This window comes from Leptinotarsa decemlineata, unplaced genomic scaffold, assembly GCF_025532065.1.
Source record: "Leptinotarsa decemlineata unplaced genomic scaffold, Ldec_3_MD MMD2_tig00000035_RagTag_RagTag, whole genome shotgun sequence".
Lineage (NCBI taxonomy): Eukaryota > Metazoa > Arthropoda > Insecta > Coleoptera > Chrysomelidae > Leptinotarsa > Leptinotarsa decemlineata.
This window is the reverse complement of record NW_027412540.1, coordinates 11,605,979-11,626,116: the sequence shown is the minus strand read 5'-3', so window position 1 is coordinate 11,626,116 and position 20,138 is coordinate 11,605,979. Positions and strand designations below refer to the sequence as shown.

General features: G+C 35.6%; 1 protein-coding gene across 1 annotated transcript in view; it reads left to right on the top strand.

The window, feature by feature from the left end:
- Nucleotides 1–20,138, top strand: part of LanB2 (laminin subunit gamma-1) — a 197,545-nt gene that overhangs the window by 17,149 nt on the left and 160,258 nt on the right. The window contains exon 2 of the mRNA XM_074171886.1: nucleotides 1,727–1,991. Within this exon, the coding sequence (XP_074027987.1) occupies nucleotides 1,727–1,991 (265 nt within the window). The remainder of the gene's footprint in view (nucleotides 1–1,726; nucleotides 1,992–20,138) is intronic.

Sequence of the window (20,138 nt, the reverse complement as noted above, 5' to 3'; positions counted from 1 at the left end):
TTCATTGTATTTTTCTTTATAATAATAATATTTTTTTGAAATCGATTCTGGATAAAAGTAATTTTTTTCCAAGCATTTGTCGACATCCGTTTACATTATTCATACATAGAATATCTATCCACAAAAGTTGAGATAGCATTCTATAGAGCTCCACGAAGTTCCCCCTCCTGAAGCCAAATGCTCACCTTTGGACGATTCGGTTACTTGTTGATAAAACTGACAGTGAACATTATTTCGAGAGCTGCATGGTAGTTATCCAACCGCACTAAGGGCGTTTCACATTCGCTCACAGTCGCTCCGTGATATTTGTTAACAGTAAGTCTAAGTATTGGAGCCGTTAGATATATCATTTATGGAATATATATCATACTCACACATGATGGAATAGATTAATCTCGTTTTTGATGATCCATTTCTCAAGTTATATTTCGAATTAGTTATTTCAGAGACTAACAACTTTTCGGTGGCGTTGAGCTCATTACAATTTTTCAGGGATTCAGAAAACTGTTCATATACCGTTGAATTCGCTCCCGATGTTATGTACACACAACAGATCGTGACGTCGAGATCTTTTATACTGGTTTGAATTTGGCTTTGATACAGCATAAGACACCTCTACCGCGGTTCACACTGGAGATACTGTAGTTTCTGTCATTTCGAAATACCAGGTAGCGTGAATCACTCAGTTCGTTATCAAAAAAACTATCAGCCCATGTTTCTGATATACATATCACATCCCAGTTATTAAAAAGTATGCTTTGAAAAAATTTCTTATGCTTTGTACGGAGGCCTCTCACGTTCTGGTAGTAAACTGATATATTTTCAGTTTTAGTTCTCGGATCTAAAAAATTACTCCCCTCGTTGCTGGTGACGGGTTTCACTTCCCTTCTGTAGTCGAATTTCTCCAAGGCCGAAAATTGAAACGTCTGATTTCGACTCTGGGTGGCCAATATGATTCATCATTAATTTTTTTCAATAAGTGTAAGGGGGCACCAACTTTGAACGCTGCGTAACGCCCTAGTGTGTTCAATTTTTCTACTTGAAAATTGATCATAGGTCCTTTTTCTTCAAATAGTCTAGCATATTGTCAACCGTGGAATCTTTATTCTTGATTTTTCCTATATAATACCAGACCTGTTTTGGCAGTCAATCAGAGAGATCTTCTGTCGCTGCACTGACCTTCACCGCTCTCTTTCTATTACGACGTTTGTTCTTCCGTTCCACAAAATCGCCGCTCGCTTTCTCTTTGGTTGGAACTTGTTCACTTACCCCTGTAGAATGATCAACATCTGTTATCGTCTGACTCGATGCATGACCTGAAGTATTGCCGAAATCCGATACTTCTGTCATCTGTTTTTTTGGGGCATCGTTTAGGTTGCTCACTTCAGATTTTAATAATTCTTTCACCATGTTTTTCGATACGTTCACTTCTGACTGCATTTGATTTGTTTCACCAACAATTCTTGAGAAATCTTTAATTTGTTTCTTGAGACATTCCATTATAATTATCATAACGTAGTCAGTGATGAATGTTTGGACTTCTTTTCGATCGAAAATATCAATTAAGATAGCTTCAGTCTCGCTGGAACTTCTAGTTTTTGATCCCATGATGGCACTGATTTACTATACACACTTTCTTTGATATACCGACAGATGCAAACACGTCCATTCGCTAGGACAGTCACTACACTACAAATTTTGGTTATGAACATTTCTCTTGTTTCAGAGATGCATTCCAGAATTCGAGAACGCTGCTTTTAATGTTCAAATGGAGGCCACGAACACGTGTGGTAACAACGGTGAACTGGAATATTGCCATCAAACAGGTATTTCACGAATCAGGAATTCCTGTGATGTTTGCTACCCCAATCGTCACCATGCGCGATACCTGACCGATTTCCACAGTCAAGATAACCCCACTTGGTGGCAATCGGAAACCATGCTGGAAGGAATTCAGTGGCCGAATCAAGTGAATCTGACACTTAAATTTGGTGAGTAGAATGAAAATGAAATTAATTTCTGGGCTAATTTTTCAAAACAATAAGATTCAATGAATTCTTTCACAACTACAATATGGGTATCAAATGACAGGGATTGACTAGTAGAATAGTAATAACCTTTGAAAAAGATGCAAATTAAAGATGGCGGCAGCTGCAAAATGGCGGATTATATATCATTTCACAACTACCTCAATATGGGTATCAAATGACAGGGCTTGACTAGTATTATAGTAGTACACTATGATAAAGATGCAAATCCAGTATAATATATGTCAAGAACGTTGTCAACTCAAATCGGGATACAAGCATGGATCTCGTATCCAAGTCAAGATTTTGTATCGTATCGAGGACTGTGTGGCGTTAGGGTGGCTTAAAATGATACGTCATTAGCGATACACCAGCCAACTTAAGGTAAATGGTTTAAATATGACGAGAACTGTGTGGCATCACGGTGGATAAAAAGATTGGGGACATCTTGTATATAATGATTTGCCCCTCCATTACACCTCTTGGAGGTCAACCGTTATGTCTTTTACTCGTGGGAAAAACAAACAAAAATAAAGTGGGTGAAAAAAATATTAATGTCGAAAGTTTATAATGGAAAAAAGATAATACTGATATAGGTGATGTACCTAAAGCTGACAGTTATATCCAGATGATGACAAATGAGACTTTGTCGAAACGTCGGTGAGAATATATATATATATATATATATATATATATATATATATATATATTGTTATAAGTTTTTTATAAGATTATTCCGTTTTCAAAGTTGAAGATTTTCATATTTTAATTAGTTAAATGTCAAAAGTTTGCATTTATTTAGTAGTTGAAAGTTGAAAGTTTGTATTTATTTTAATAGTTCGATGTTAAAAGTTTTTCATATTATTATTAATTTGATGTTGAAAGTTCACATATTTTGTTAGTTCAGTGTTGAAAGTTTGTGAAAATCAAAGTTATTCTTAGATGTTAAATTTTATTGGAAAGCCAGATACTTTACCTTCATTAAAATTCTTATCTGTATAATTTGGAGTAATGTTCATGCCCAGATCAGGCAAAGTTGTGACTTATCAGTATTAGAGTATTTCAGATCATTTCCAAACAGCACAACTAACCAGAAACCATCAATCATCGGGATAAATACACTGAAAACAGTAAAGACATTAATACAACATAATAACATACAATAAAACAGATTTACACTACAAATTAATAACAAAAATTCAATTAACACGGACATTAGGAATTTTATCTGAAAAATGGTAAGAACACTCAGTACATGATTTGGATGCAACTAAAGAGTAGTCAATCAGATTGATAAATTGAAAAGGAGGTGTTAACTTCTGAAAAATGATGAATTTTGGATTCAAAATTAGAAAAATTCAAAACTAAATGTGATGAAATGTAATCAAAATTAATCATTATTAGTATTAGTGAAAATTGGGTAACAGAAATCGTAGATATAATATGTGTGAACAGTGAAAAGTGTCAAAATTGAAGAAATTTCAAAATTATTGTCATGAAGAGTAGCAGGCAGGAAAATTTTGTCTGGTTGCCAGGGGTGAATCAATAATGAAGAGGGAGAGAAGCTTTTGAATTGTCCAGACGCGAATTTTTTTGAAGAGCTGTTAGAAATTAAAAAAGGGAAAAGATAGAGAAAAGGCCATTTTGCATGTTCTTATCAATATAAAACCATCGATAGGAGCCAGAGTATAAATAATAATAACGAGAGAGGATACTTACTGGAGATTTTAGAGTGTCTGGAAGAATTCAAAATTCCAATCAGGGGAAAAACCAATCCAGGGAAGCTGTACCAGTTTTGAGGTATTACAATATCATTTATAATTCCCAATCCATAAGAAGAATACATTTTTGAAAATCTTGAACAATTCATAACCTCCAAATCGAATCAAAAGTCACAAGGAACTTCCAGTGTGAATATCACAACTTCTGAACTTTTATTTATCAACGAACTTCATCATTTTATTTACAAGAACTATTATTGGATTTAATATTAGGAAAATTTGAAAAATTCACTGATATTCAGCATAGATATTTTTAGAAACGTTTCCCACGCACGAACCACAGACATCTTAAGTTTTCAAGTAACTAATTTGCCGTTACACGTAAATTTAACTGTACGGAACACAATTCTAAGAATATTTTTTTTTCAAATTTAACATTTACTGGAACATTTCTTAGCATAAGGTATTTTGGCGCAGTTTTAGGGTAATTTAAGTTTGGTTTGACAAAACATTTACAAAATTTTACATTCATTATATTTTTTTTTGTAACTTTGAGACAAAGTTTTATTTTCAAAAACACAGACATACAAAATTTTATTCATAACACCTTTCCAAGAACTCTACTCTGAGAAAGAGAGCTGCATGAGCTTCGATTGAGCTGAGCAACCTTGAAGAATAGAGGTAAGATTTGGAGGTAATAATAATAATAATAATAATAATAATAATAAATATGCTTTATTGTCATAAGAAAAACTTGTTGACAAAGCAAGATACATATATTCAATTACAACACCTTATAAAATAAAACTATAAATTATCAAATACTTCGATAACTTAACGTCAAATGTCAAATGTCAAAATAACTAATACAATCTACAATAAAATATGCCGGTAAATAGATCTTTCTTTCAATATGCACATCAAAGCAAAACTTTTAAAAGGAGTCATTAAAATATTCCTGTAAGCTGTAATACGGTCTATCTACAAGGAATTTTTTTACGGTCCTTCTAAAAACCCTGATAGATAAGTTAGTAGTAGACCTTATGTCAACTGGCAGATGATTATATAATTTGGCTCCATTATAAATTATCGAATCTTTTACTAAACTTGAGGTGGGGATAGGGAGCCTAAAAGTAAACTCACTACTTCGAGTCGAATATGGAGTGGTTACTGAAGTGAATTTTGATTTATTTACGAACACTAAGCACACCGTCTCTAAGATGAACGCTGCTATCACAGTTAATATTTTATTGGTTTTAAAGAGTTCTCTACATGAATCTCTGGGTTTAACATTACAAAGGCATCTAATAGCTCTTTTCTGTAGTACCAGAACAGAAGACAAAAGGGTTGGACTACATGCTCCCCAAAATGGTATGCCATATCGAAGAGGGGCGTCAATTAAAGAATAGTAGGCGATTTTCGCAATACTGAAGTTCAGTTCATTTGAAACCACTCTCACTGCATAACAACCGGAGGATAACTTACTCCCAAGATGTCTAACGTGTTCTTCAAATTTGAGCTTATTATCAATAAATACACCCAAGAATTTAGTATTTGATTTGTTTTGTAAGATACCCTTACCCATGTGAAGTTCATCAAGCGAGCATTTAAATGATATCACATTGGATTTTGAGACATTCAAGGATAACATATTAGCGTCACACCACGATTTTATTTTTTGCAAGTCAGAAGATATTTTTCTATGCAATTCAAATGAGTTCTTCTCTCTCCATAAAATAGTGGTGTCATCCGCAAATAGCGTGAAGCTGCCTGATATATTAATTGTTGTCAAATCATTAACATACAATAAAAACAAAATGGGACCCAACACGGAACCCTGAGGCACCCCAGTTTTGATTACCCTCCTCTCTGAGACTTCAGTTGTTCTAACCATTTGTTCACGTCCTGAAAGGTAAGATTCAAACCATTTGTGAGAAGTTCCTCTGCAACCATACCGGTCCAGTTTCCTAAGGAGTATGTCATGATTAACGCAATCAAAGGCCTTAGAAAGGTCAAGAAAAACTGCTGCGGCTACATCACCAGCGTTTATTTCTGAATAAAGTTCGTACAAAAGTGAGAAAATTGCCTGGTGAGTACCCTTTTCAGCCTGAAACCCAAATTGGTTGTTACTTACGATGCTGTTGAGATTCAAAAATTCATTCAAACGTTTCTTGACCAATTTCTCAATGATTTTCGCCAAAGTCGGAATCAGAGATATAGGCCGTAGATTGGAGGGGTCCTCCAAATCCCCTCCTTTATGTAGAGGGATAACAATCGTAGTTTTCAGGGATGTGGGAAACACTCCAGTATTGAAGGAAGAATTGATTAGTGCTACTATAGTTTCCAGAGCTTCAACAGGTAAATTGAGAACTATCTTTGCAGAAATTTCATCATATCCAGCTGCACTTTTGTTTTTAATATCATACAAAATTTCGGTTAATTCACAAAGATTGGTGTCATACAATATAAGCATTTCACTAATTATAATTTTATCTAAATTGATCAGAGGATCGTAAGGCGCATTGATAGTACCGCTAAGTTTTTGAGCAATCGTGCAGTAATACTCATTGATTGTGTTAGGATTCATAGGAACATCAACAACTGTTTTTCTCGATTTACCTCTCAGCTCATTAATAACTGACCACGTCTCTTTGATTTTATTATTCGATTTCTTGATGTTGTTCATGAAATACATATGCTTAGCTTGCTTGATAGTGGATCTATATATTTTGCGGTATTCTCTAAAATAAGTAGAGATGAATTGGTTGTTTATGTACTTCTTAACATAATGCAGTGAGCGTAAATTTCTAGAAGATACTTTTAGACCTTTTGTCAGCCACGGTTTCTTAGATTTCAATTTAATTTTTTGTTTCGGGAATGATGCATTGAAAACATTCGATAATACAGAATGAAAAGATAAGAATGGATCAGATTCAGTTAGAATATTTTGCCAGTTGACCTCAAGACACGGTAAGGACAGGTATCTGCCGGAGCATTAAGTATAAATACTCTTTTAATTTTATATTTTTATAACAATATATATATATATATATATATATATATATATATATATATATATATATATATATATATATATATATATATATGTACATTCAGATATATAGACGTTATCGAGTGTGTATGACATGAATTAAAAGGGAAAATTCGTGGACAGAACACTCACAAAATGGGGGCAAACCTCGGACACGTGTGTCTGGCTATTGGCCTCATTAGCGCGGTGCAGGTAGATATAGCTGCCTACATGGTGATGTTAGATGATGCCCCTGGGAATGCTAGGCCTTCTAATTGAAACCACGAATGTGCGGTTAGCTCCTGTTTGCGACACCGTGCATATGTGAATTTTTTTATTTTTGATAACCAGTTGTCATCCATCTTTGCAATTGGCTGCACCGCGCTGATGATGCCAATAGCCAGAAACACGTGTCCGAGGTTTGCCCCCATTTTTTGATTGTTCTGTTCACGAATTTCCCCTTTTCATATATGATGAAAATAGCTGCGTGAACGCAAGCGAAACATACATGGAACCACCTATTGGTGTGACACCCATTTTTATCAAGTACTTGATAAAAATGGGTGTCACACATAAAAATTTTGTCTTCAATCAAGGACCGCCTGCCCGGTACTGACGATGACCAATAGGCTGAAACAGCTGAGGCTCTTAAATCGAAATCAATATGAGAATGATCAAAGAGTACTTATCTATTTATTTTTTGATTTTCATGGAATTATACTCCAGCAGCTTGACTGCATTAACCTTTCTAGATTTCATATCATTTCTAGAAACATGTGGATTCGTTTCCCGATGGCATTTCAGGTTAGCTTCCCAAATTTCTGTCACCGCAGTTGTCGGTTGATTGGTCAAACCACCAACAATGACATAAAAACTTGCAAGATGATTTGGGTGTCACACCAATAGGTGGTTCCACTTATGTTACGATTGCGTTTACGCAGCTATTATTATCAAGTACTTTCTTGGTTTTTTCTCATTTTGTCTTCAATCGAGGACCGCCTGCCCCTTTACTGACGTTGCCCAATAGGCTGAAACAGCTGTATACCGGTGGCTCTTGAATTGAAATCAATATGGAAATGATCGAAGGGTACTTATTTATTTCTTTTTTGATTTTCATGGATTCATTTTCCACCAGCTTGACTGCATCAACATTTCTAGATTTCATATATATATATACATATATATATATATATATATATATATATATATATATATAAGAAAACTATCAAAATCACCACGGAGGCAGCTATAGCCTTGTAAACACAAGATCTATCAACTGAAACCACAAATGTGCGGTTGGCTCCTGCTGGTGGCTCCGTGCATTTGTATTTCTATCTTTTGGTAACCAAGTGTTGCCCATCCTTACACTTGGCTGCACCATACTGATGATGGGCCAAAAGCCCGAAACACGTGTCTATGGTTTGCCACTTTCTTGAGTGCTATGTCCGATATTAACTTCTGTTTCTATATCAAGACACTCAATAACTTTCATATTCGTATATATATATATATATATATATATATATATATATATATATATATATATATATATATATATATATATATATATGTATATATATATATATATATATATATATATATATATATATATATATATATATGAAAATATGACGTTGAACGCTACCTACCTAAACCCGACCATACAAAATGAACTTATTGCAATTTGTGAGCTCAGTCATTTCGAGTGATTTTGTTATCAGCCTATGTTGCTTAGGAATGTTGTTCCCATACACACTGACACTATGCGATTTGGCAGCAGCTTCACAACATGTCGATTTATTCATGAAGACTATTGAAAATATTCGCCAAAATATTGATTCAAAATTTGCTAAACTTCTCCAGAATGCACAGAATTTGCTTTGTACTGTAAACGAAGGGATTGGAATTCCGCGAATAACGTCACGCCATGAGCATAGGGCAAACTACAACACAAAAGATCCTGAAACTTATTTCAGAATTACTACCATGATTCCACTTTTGGATGATTTCATCGATCAGTTTCAGTCGAGATTCCAAAATCATTAGGCCACATTATCATCTCTTAACTTTTTGATTCCTTCTGTTTGTTGCAAAGAACAGATCAATAATGGATATCAAGAATATTCCTTTGAGTTCTTCGAAAAATATTCAGAATAAGACTTTGTGAATGCTGAAATAGACATATGGCGGATAAAATGGCTGGAAGAATCTGAACTAGATCGATCAACATGTGCTATACAAGCTCTCGGAGAATGCAACCAGTCCTTATTTCCAAACATTCACAAACATTTGAACTTTTAAGTCATCTATATTCGTTATTGACTGCTATTGGTAAGTGTATTTGTGAAATTTCATAATTTTCTGTAGAATTTTCAACATAACCAAAGAATAACTCATAATTCTTCAACAGTACATTTAGAAATCTATCCCGAGCAGAACGCTCTCAAGTTTGTTGAATATTCTGATAGAATGCGTTCCATTTATAGCTTGACTCGGAACTTAATCAAAGAATTTTGATTATTAGCATTCAGTTAAACCTGATATTAGCAAGCCAATAGATAAGTTATATAGCGCAGAGTAGGTAAATATAAGAACCACATTTGGGAATATCACAATTTACTGCGTGTCTTTTGAAATTTGATGAAATAAAAACATATTTTGAGTGTTTGAATATTTGAACCTTTATTTATTTGTATAAATATAACAAACAAAATATTTGGCGGACCCTTTCCTGGAACCCAACCTGAGAAAAGAGACTGCATGTTTCTTTGGCAACGACTGAGCTGAGCTGCTGAAACAAACTAAAATTTTTATACAAAAGGGTAACAAGAGTAAGTAATTTAGCCATCATCTATATCAACAGGCATCTACAATATCTACTTATCCTTTCAAAAAATCTAAAATATGAATATAAATTATTATAACAATTGGCGCCCAATGTGGGGCGATTTGGAAAGGGCGAATTTGAAGGTAGATTGTGAGTTTGATAGAAGTCAAGAGTGTGATTGGAAAGAGTGAAAGATTTTGAAAGAGTGTAAGTTTGGAGAATAATTGAAAATAGAGAAAATGGATTTGAGGGACGGAAAACATACAGGTGTGAATGAAGAGAGTGGAGATCATGGTGAAAGCAATGGAGTGCAAGAGAGAGAAAGACAGGTGGAAAAGGAGAATGAGCAAGGAGCAAGTGGAGAGAGCATGGCATTTGAAAATCAGATACAAATGTTAATGCAATTTATATCGAATGAAATAGAGAATGTGCAAGAGAGTGTGAAAGTTAATATTGAGAGTGTGCAAGGGAATATTGAGGGTGTGCAAGGAAATATTGAGAGTGTGAGAGGAAATATTGAAAATGTTAGACAGGAAATTAAAGAAAATATTAACAAACTAGAAGCTCAAATGCATAATCATTTAGAGGAAAATAAGAAGGAAATTTTAACATTATACAAACAATTTGAGGACAAAATGGAACTGAAAAATAGGGCATTTTATGAAAGTACTTTAGACAAAATGATAGATATGGGAAATTCAGTGGAAAACAATGAAAAGAAAATTCATGAAGTGAGGGCAGAGTTAGACAACACTAGAAAGGAAATGAAAGGAGACTTGAATAAGGTGACAAATGAAATAGAGGGTCAACTAAAAGAAACTAATAATAAAATAGAAAATAATTATGAACAACAATTCAACCATATGAAAAACTTAGAGGGAAAAATAAAGGAAATAGAACAAAATGAGACAGCTAATATTGAAAATAGAGTAATCAGTACATGCCAGATGGTACAAGTTAACAATAAATTTGATGGAAATATTAAAAGATTGCATTCAATAACTTTAATTAAAATCATTAAAAACAAAATAACAAACATAGTAAGAGTAGAGGAATTGAAAGATTATATTAGACAGTATTTAGTCAATCAACCGTGTGTATGGTTTAATAGTCAAAAAAAATAATAATAACTTTGAGGATTTTGAAAGGTTGTTTATTAGACAATACTGGGGGGAAAATACACAGCTAGTAGTTAGAGACAAATTACAATTTGGCAAATTTGATGAATCTAGGAGTTCTAATTATAATAATTATGCCATGCAATTGCACAACATTCAAATCCCATCATGAGAGAAGAGGAAATAGTGGGGAACATAAGTAGGCATTTCAAGCAGAACATTTTTGAAATAATAAATTCACATGAAATAAAAACAATGGACAGACTTAGTGAATACTTACTTAGACTTGAACGGACGTTATCATACAGGAATAGGGAAGACAGATAAAAAAGAAACATTAACACTGCTAGAAACCACCTAAACAATACACAAACTCGGCATACAACACAAACAAACACTAACACAAACAGATATAATAACAACAATCACAAACATCAAAACAACAGAGAATTGCCCAATCAGAATACACACAATCATTACCGATACAACAATTATCAACAAAGAAACCAAAATTACAATAATAACAATAGACAAAATGAAAATTACATTAACCATGGAAACTACAGAACACAACACAATAACAATTGTTGCAATAGAGATAGAAGACAAGACTCATATACACAAAACGGTGCAGAAAGAACAAGACAAGTACACTTCCAAAGGAGAGAGACAACCATAGAAAGAGACAGACGAAGACAAAACAATAGGGCACAAGAAAACATAGAAATACAACAACCACAGGCATCGACTTTGACCGATAATCAAAATTTTTGTTAAACCCATATGGAAAGCTGGAAACACATTCTTATGAACACCCCATGGAATTTATTAAGTTAAGCAATATTGATGAACAACAATTGATAGGATGAGTTATAATACGTATAAGTGGCAAATATGTGGTGATCTAAAAGTCATGGGACTGTTACTGTGTCTTCAGGGTAGATTTACGTTGTTTTGCTGTTTTCTTTGCCTTTGGAACAGTAGGGCAACACAGAGCAATTATCAAGTAAATGAATGACCTCCAAGAAATAAATATATTCCAAGTCAATTGTGTGAGAGCATTAGACAAAGAAGGTGATGCATTTGAATATCTTGAACACGTTTTTCCAAAATTAAATGATGCAAAGCTCAAGGAAGGTGTATTCGTTGGACCACAAATTAGAAAACTACTAAGTAATCAGCAGATAAAAAATTAAGTAATGTTAAATTAGCGGTGTAGAGTTCTTTCAAAAAAATTGTTTCGGAGTTTTTAGGAAACAAGAAAGTGGAAAATTATGAAACACTTGTTGAAGAACTACTTGAAAACAACTGCAGAATGGGATGTCGCATGTCTTTCAAAATCCATTTTTTTTTCCATGAAATTTGGGTGCTGTCAGTGACAAACAAAGGAGAAACGTTCCAACAAGACATACTGACAATGAAGCAACGTTACCAAGGCAGATGGGATGCAGCAATAATTTGGGATTATTGTTGGTTCCTTATGAGAAAAAACGATGAAACATATAAAGGAAAGTCAACATTTGCGAAAAGGTTATGTACAAAAGACTTCATATGAATGTTTTTTCATGTGTATCGTGAATAAAGTCCGTTATTCTCAAAATATATTGTTTTTTTATTGTTTTGATCTTATATTTCCTTATACTATATGAAAATTTTTGTATAAAATAAAAATGACTATAACTTAAAATCTTTACGTAATGGAAAATTTTTGATATAGAAGTCGTAGTCAGGATGCTTTGAACTCTCATGTATAGCCATTATAATATCAGTCGCAATTTTTTTTCTTATTTGTTGGCTATTGAATATTCAAACAACAAAAAGCTATTTCATCAGTTCGGACTTTCATTGTCTAATATAATATACATTGATTTGGAATCTCTGAAAAAAATTAAAATAACAATTTCATTAAACAAAAAACTGAAATTACGAATAAATAACATACAAGCGACAACCAGAAAAAAAAATTGAAACAATAATGAAAGCTGAAAATTAAAAAATATCATTAACAAAAAAATTAAAAATTAAAACGTCACCACGTTTCGATTGTTAGTATCCACAATCGTCTTCGGGTGATGACTTGACTGATTCCTCCGAGATCTGACTATTTATAGGTCATTCGAGTGCTTTCACCTATCCTCTCTTTCCTCTCTCCGCTTCATTGGTTTCAGAGGTAGATGACCCTTTGGCTAGTCATTAATAAGTTCTTTGTCAGTATCTTAATAGCTAGGCTCATCAGTATGTGTTTCCATCGAGATGGCTTGAAGACATAGACAGTGTTCTGTCTATACCACAATTGTGATTGGCTCAACAGCAGAACAGCGGGTAACTAACTACTGCTACTACTGTAATAGGCATTCGTGCAAGAAATTCTAGCTCCACAGCAGTACTGATACGAGACAAGGGCACCTAATTACAAGAAGGTATGGAATGAAACCATTTATATTAGATTAGTTTTATATTAGAACTGGAGCGGTTCACTGAAAGTGAGGTCTAGGACGATACGTCTGAACAGAATGATCAAGCTCATTCTCTGAATGTATGAGCTGTCTCGTTCATGAATACTAACTCACCTTTGAGGTCGCGTGCCCGAAGAAGACTAGATTCAGATCAGAAAGATTACATTTTCAATAAGAAATTGAATCCAACAAGTGAATTGAATGTTTTCTATCTTTAGAGAAGGTGTTTGTTGATCCGAAAAATCGTTTGGACATGAATTCCAAAATCAATAATCGGCTACCAAAAGAACAAAAAAAAATGGAATTTCGGCGGGAAGCCATTCATGGAACGAAAGTGGTCAGATTCATTGATCACAGAATATCTACATAGAATCCTTTGTGGATTTGAGTATGCGTTTGAATATTTTCTTGGATAGTTGTTTGCAAGTGAATGGATACTGAGTGAATGAAGAAGTATTGAAATATTACAAAACCTTCATGGAAGTATTCAGTGCAGGTCCAATTGAGGACAACAACATGAAGGGTAAAATGATATTCTATGAAAAGTACTTTGTGAATATTACCTACCATAAATTATATCATTAGAGTTTATCGACCTCATTTAGGTTTTATATAGTTTTATATAGTCAATAGTAGAAAATTATCCACCTCAAAAAAAGAACTTACCCGACCGACTCATTATATAAAGAAACATCAATTCTAGACATAAGACAACTCTACTTTCTCAAAACTATAATAAGACAACATAATAATAGACATGAATTAAGGATAATAGAACACCAATATGAAACTCGACAAAAAAATAATTTATATGTCCCGAATTCAAGGAAAAACATCCTTCAAAGGTCTTACTCATACCTAGCTCCTCGGTTATATAATCTCGTCCCACATCATATAAAAAATATCAGGAGTGATAATTCATTTAAGAACAAACTCAAAACCTGGGTCTTAGGCTTGCCAAGGCTTCAGATACACCAACACGTTGATATGAAAAATGTTTACTATCATAGTGACATGCATAGAAACTGATTCACATATTCATACAAGAAGATTGATGATATAATTAAAATAATATGTCTGATATAATTTTAAAACGTCTTACCTTTTATTTATTTACTCATACCACTTTATATTTCAAATTTTAAATTGTATTCATTAGTATTCAAATTTCTGCAGACCCCACGCACAGGTATATCCTTCTGTGGGAATTCTATATTTATTTGGAAATTGACTCGTACAATTTGTATCATTGAACAATGTATTTTTGCCAATAAATATTATTATATATCTAACCTGAAATGGAAGCTCTAGCAAAATGGAACCGTAACATTATTCAACTTATTTCCCCTTCAATCTTGTTATTATGACCATCTTTCAGATACAGAGGCCACATCGTTTAGAACACTATTTTACGCTTCAGTGATAATAGACCTGTAGTACTTCTCTCGAAGTTTCGTGCCAAAGACCTTTTGGAATATCGTTCCACTTGACATCATCTTTGATTCTCAAAATATCGTCGACTCCACATATCGAATCTGTACTATAACACTATACACTCTTATTCAAATTCTTTTCCAGTCAGCATCAATATTTAATAGAAACCTATTCATAAGCAATGTATGTCGAAGAGAAAATCTTGTTTTGAAACTAAATAGATGAAAACTGATGGCTGTGTCTGAGGGTCAAATTTCATGACAAACTCAATGATGAAAACCGCATATCGATATCTATCATCGTCTTCGAGTTAGATCATGTTTTTTGAAAATGCCATCAGGCACCTGTGTGACGTCTTTGATTTAAAAGATAAGTCGCGAGTAACTTCCGAAAAGCTGAAATGAATTTCATTTGGTTAGGGTGACCACCGACAGACCGGTTCAGGAAAACTAACTCCTTGGTAGTGCCGGGTGGGTCATTTCAAACGGAGTGAACCATTTGAAGATTCCGAACAAACACCTGCATGTCGTCTTGATTTCAAACAGGTTGGAGCCTGGCTCCCTTACCCTTTGGACTGATCCGAACAAACAAAATGAATTCCAATCAGTAATAATCTCTGCCTGAGGTTGATTCAGTAGGATGTACTAGTACACCACCTGGAGACAAAGTCCGGAAGCAACGCCACAAATACATATACCGGAGTGAACGTTAGAATAATGAACATATTTCAGAGAGGAGCATATGATATGCCCAGGTTCTGGTGGAAATATCAAACCATTGCCTCTCATGTAAAACATTCGATTTCGTGTGGCAGATACGCAACGAAAAAATAATATCGAATCCAGCTAAATTCGCGCAGAAAGCTGAAGTGGAACCATCTGGCACCTATTCGACGTATTCCATTCGGAAGATTCACCGCATGTAACTTTCCATATATGAAAAGCTGAAATGAATTTTATTCGGTAGGGGGGACCACCAACAGAAAGGTTTAGGAGAACAAACACTTTGCTAGTGCCTGGTGGGTCATTTCAGACAGAGTGAACCGTTAAAAGACCCGAACAAAAAAAATGAATTCCAACTAGTAATAATCTCTGCTTGAAGTTGATTAAATAGAATGTACTAGTGCACCACCCGCAGACAAAGTCCGGAAGCAATTACACAAACACATACACCGGGATGGGAGTCAGGAATATTAAAATATTCCGGACAGGTGCATATAATATGCCTAGGTTCTGGTGAAAATACCAAACCCTTGCCTTCCGTGTGAAACTTACGATTTTGTAAATACATGTGCCAGATATGCTACGAAAAAACCGAAGTAAAACCATCAGGCACCTGTACAAAGTTTCCCATTGGAGAGGTTCGTCGCAAGTAACTTCCAATATATGAAAAGCTGAAACCACCAACAAAACGGTTTCGGGAGAACTAGCTCCTCGTCATTGACAGATGGATAATTTCAAACTCGGTGAACCGTCTGAAGATCCTGAACAAACAAAATCGATTCAAACTAGTCGTAAGTTCTGTCTGATTCAGTAGGATGTATCACTATGCCACCGGCAGAAAAACACCTACTCCGGGGTGAAAGTCTGAATAATAAATATATTCCGGGGAGGTGCATGTAATGTGCCCAAGTTCTGGTGGAAATAGCAATCCCTTGCCTCTCATGTGAAACCAATGATTTTGTTGGTATGTGTAGCGGAGTTCGGCTCACTTTCTCGGTTACTTCATGAATACAAGGAAGAAAAGCTTTTGGGGGTCCGTCTGTTTATTGAGCTATTTGGGATAACTATTATGGATTAGTGGTGAATTGGTACAGTAGTAGTGTGCTTGACTCACTATCAAAATGTCGTTGGATCGATCCCTACCTCGACCAGATATTTTTCTCGAGAGTTCATCTAGTTGAAGTTGGGATAAGTTTGCAACATCACATGCAACCTTGCATGACTGATGGACTATGTATAATCATTATTCTTTTCAGATGCTTCGGAGAGTTCTCAACATTGCCTATCAAGAACACGGAGCTAATGAACGTATACTATTCTCTTGATATCAAAAAAGAAACTATTACAGATAATGTATATGCGCTAAGATAATCAAATACTCTTTACGTTTATTATAACATCCTGATGTACGCACATATGTATCGTATGTGGTTTGTGTATTTTCCATTAGTACAAATTCCTAGATATGAGGTTTGTAACCTATACATGAGAATAGAATATGTGTATAAATGTTTATTCGTGTGTAAGTATGTATGAACGTTCGCAAAACTATGTGTTTTGCCAAATAATAGGATGAAGATAATGTTATTGTTGAACAGAAGGCCTTCTTTAGACTAAGACATTTTTTTTCTAGATAAAAATAAATAACTCAGATAGAGGGAAATAACTCAGTGTTATCAGTAGGTATGAACATTATTTTATGATGCAAAAACTCAGTAACATATATAGTGATATGGAAAACATATTCCACAATATTAATTTCTTGGCTTCACTCCACAATATCAATGTTGAACAATCTCTTATATCTGGGCTTCAAATTTGGAACAAATTGAGCGAGATCCAGCATTTCCGCACTTGACCCATCACATGTTCTGCTAGACATACCAAATATAATTTCGGTTTCCACGAATGACAAAATACTACCATGAAACTTGCAAGAGACATCCCTTGACGGGTTAACAACTCTTTGGATTCTTTGCAATTTCAATCGACTTTCTTCATTCCATCCTTTCATCTCATATTTTTCCTGTAGGCTCCCTTTTGCTGCAATGAACATTTTTTCCTCGTGAATACATTTAGGAAAATCGGGTTCAACTTCATAAACCATTAGGGCCCCAAACGGTGTTCTCTTGATGATGCGATGCAAATTTTGATTCTTGGACCAATACTCAGACCCACTCGAAACGTTGTAAGTCAAATCTGATATGAAATTCACAGGAGTTACTACTATATTCTCACCTAATATCAGACCTGTGCACTGGAAATCGACAGTGTCGTATACATCGTGGTATGTTCTTTTCAAAATACCTGCTACTTGCTTATAACCACAATGTGGTTTATATCGACTGTAAATAACTTCTGACTTGCCCCGTCCTTTCGTTGATAGGAAAAAAATATATAAAATGATCATTGAAATCAAAAACGGTACTGCGACGATAAGAGTAACAATGAAGTAAGATGAAGATCTCATGATATCCAAATTTTTCACTCTGACAGCTAAGTAATTTCAGGACATTTGTTATAGACTGTTGAACTCTTTTCAAAAACTCCTTATATTTGGCTACCTCCAAATCTTTATATCACTTTTATTCCAGGTTTCTTTCAAGGAGACCTTAGTCTTCAAATAAATATTATGGAGTAGTCAGTATTACCATAAATTATTTTTGACAGAATCTTGACAAAGCTTTGCAAATTGTACTGATGACAATGAAATATCTGTTATCACCAATAACGTGTACCGTATCAATATAAAAGGTAACTGGATTTGCAAAAATCAATGATTATCATAAAATATTTTTTGAATACTCGTATTTCATCGTAGAAAGAAGTGTTGGAATTGAAGATACTAATTGAACTGTTTGAAGTTTGAAAATGTCCTTATAAGACGAAACTGCAGTAACGTTGATTACAAATAGAAGTGGCAAAAAACATAGACAGTTTCAATAATCATTTTTCAAGACAATTCCCTGCTTGAAAATCTTCATAACAATAACAAAGGAGATTGTGAGAGATGAGAAATTTGAATGTTTCTTTCGACGATATTATCGAAATATCATCTTTGTGTGATTGACTTGTTATTAAATGTATACAGAAGGACCATTACGTAACGCATGAATTAATTATTAGCTAATAATATAAGTAGCATTCATTGAAACTTCCCCGAGCTGTTTGAGTTTGATTTGGTGTTTAATAAAATATTCCTTCATGGTGTCGGTTGGCCTATCACCCTCAGGCTCATACAAGCTAATAAGCCTGATGTAGTCCTTCTCGACCACCAGACCAAAACGATATTTGTCGTGGAGTTTCCAGCTCCTGACGAGACAAATATCGTCAGAAAAAAGGAAGAAAAACGGATAAAATATCAAGATTTTCTCTTCGAACTCAGCAGACTCTATCCAGATCACTCTGTCAAGATGGTTGTTCTGATTGGTGGAATGGTGGAATGATGTCCTTTCTACTCTCGAATCTTAAAATCATACTGGCTTGCCGCAGTGAGGCAGAAATCTTAGCCGCACAGATGCAGAAGGCTGTCATTCTTGGCTCACTGCGCTTGTACAGAGCACATGATTCTTGGACCCAATGATCATAGCCTACGGTGTGGGGAGTGGTCGTTGGTTGATAATGCTGGCGCGACCTCCCGAATGTATCGGGGCTTCGGGGGATAAGGCCTGACCAGCGCACACTACGGTGAAAAAAAATTGATAAAAATAATAATGATAATAATAATAATAATAATAAACAGGGATGACCACTAACACCCTTGCCCTTTGGTGAGTTGCGACACCACTTACCCGAGCAACTGGTCCAAAACCGAATCGGCAGCCCAGGCGCACCCGGGAAGGAGAACTCTAGTCTCCCCTGGTGTCGGCCGTGGGTCCACAGGGCTAACCACCCGGTGGACCCAACACTTGGTTCCCAACAATCAAGGCAGAGGCCTGCATAATCGACCCGCTCGGAGGGGTCAGAGGCAAGGAGGTGGGGCCCATAACGATGATTTGTCTACCAACGACAACCCTGGCAACGACAACGGACGCTTTGAGTGGACGCATGAGCTGAGAGATAGCCTTATCCATTGCTACGAGAGTAGTTAGCCCGCGCGAAGAGGGTACATGGCGAAATTGCATGCTCTGTGGTGTGAAACACATCCGGAGCATGCCGCCTTTTCCGCCCAAAATCTTAGGGATTCATATCCTATCTTCGGCGGCAGGGCTATATAGCTCCTCCCCAGCCTGCTAACGAAGTGGTAGAAGTGGCAGTTCTACCACCCGTTGGCATGGCTGGAGAGGAGACTCGCATCATGTCACCAATGGAGTCAATCAGAACACGCAGGACGCTCCACAGGATTGGGCCCCCGAAGCCTCAAGAACTGGCTTGTTTGGATGCGGAGGTTCATAGTGTTCTAACAGAAGAGGCTGACATCTGGCAAATCAACACCGCCGTGTATAACGTCGTCCAATCGCTTTCCGAATCGGAAGGACGAAATCCCGGCCTTGCGGTTCGGAAGAGTGAACGGCGTGTACACAAGATGGAGGCTAAGATCACGTCGGCGAGACAACACGCGTCTCCTATCCAATGTGTGATGGACTACAGGGCGGTCAATAGGCCTTTCACGCCCACAGTGCGGCGAATAGCCGCCAATCTACGACGTTTCCAACACACTCTTAGCCAAGGCGTGCTGTTGACCACTAAACAGCACTGCCTTGCTAGGATACAAATGCTAGTGGCTGCTAAGAAGTCACTAGTGAGGCGAGCGAGAAGTATCGCGGAAAATCTTAGGTTCCGCGAGAAACCTTCTCGCTTAT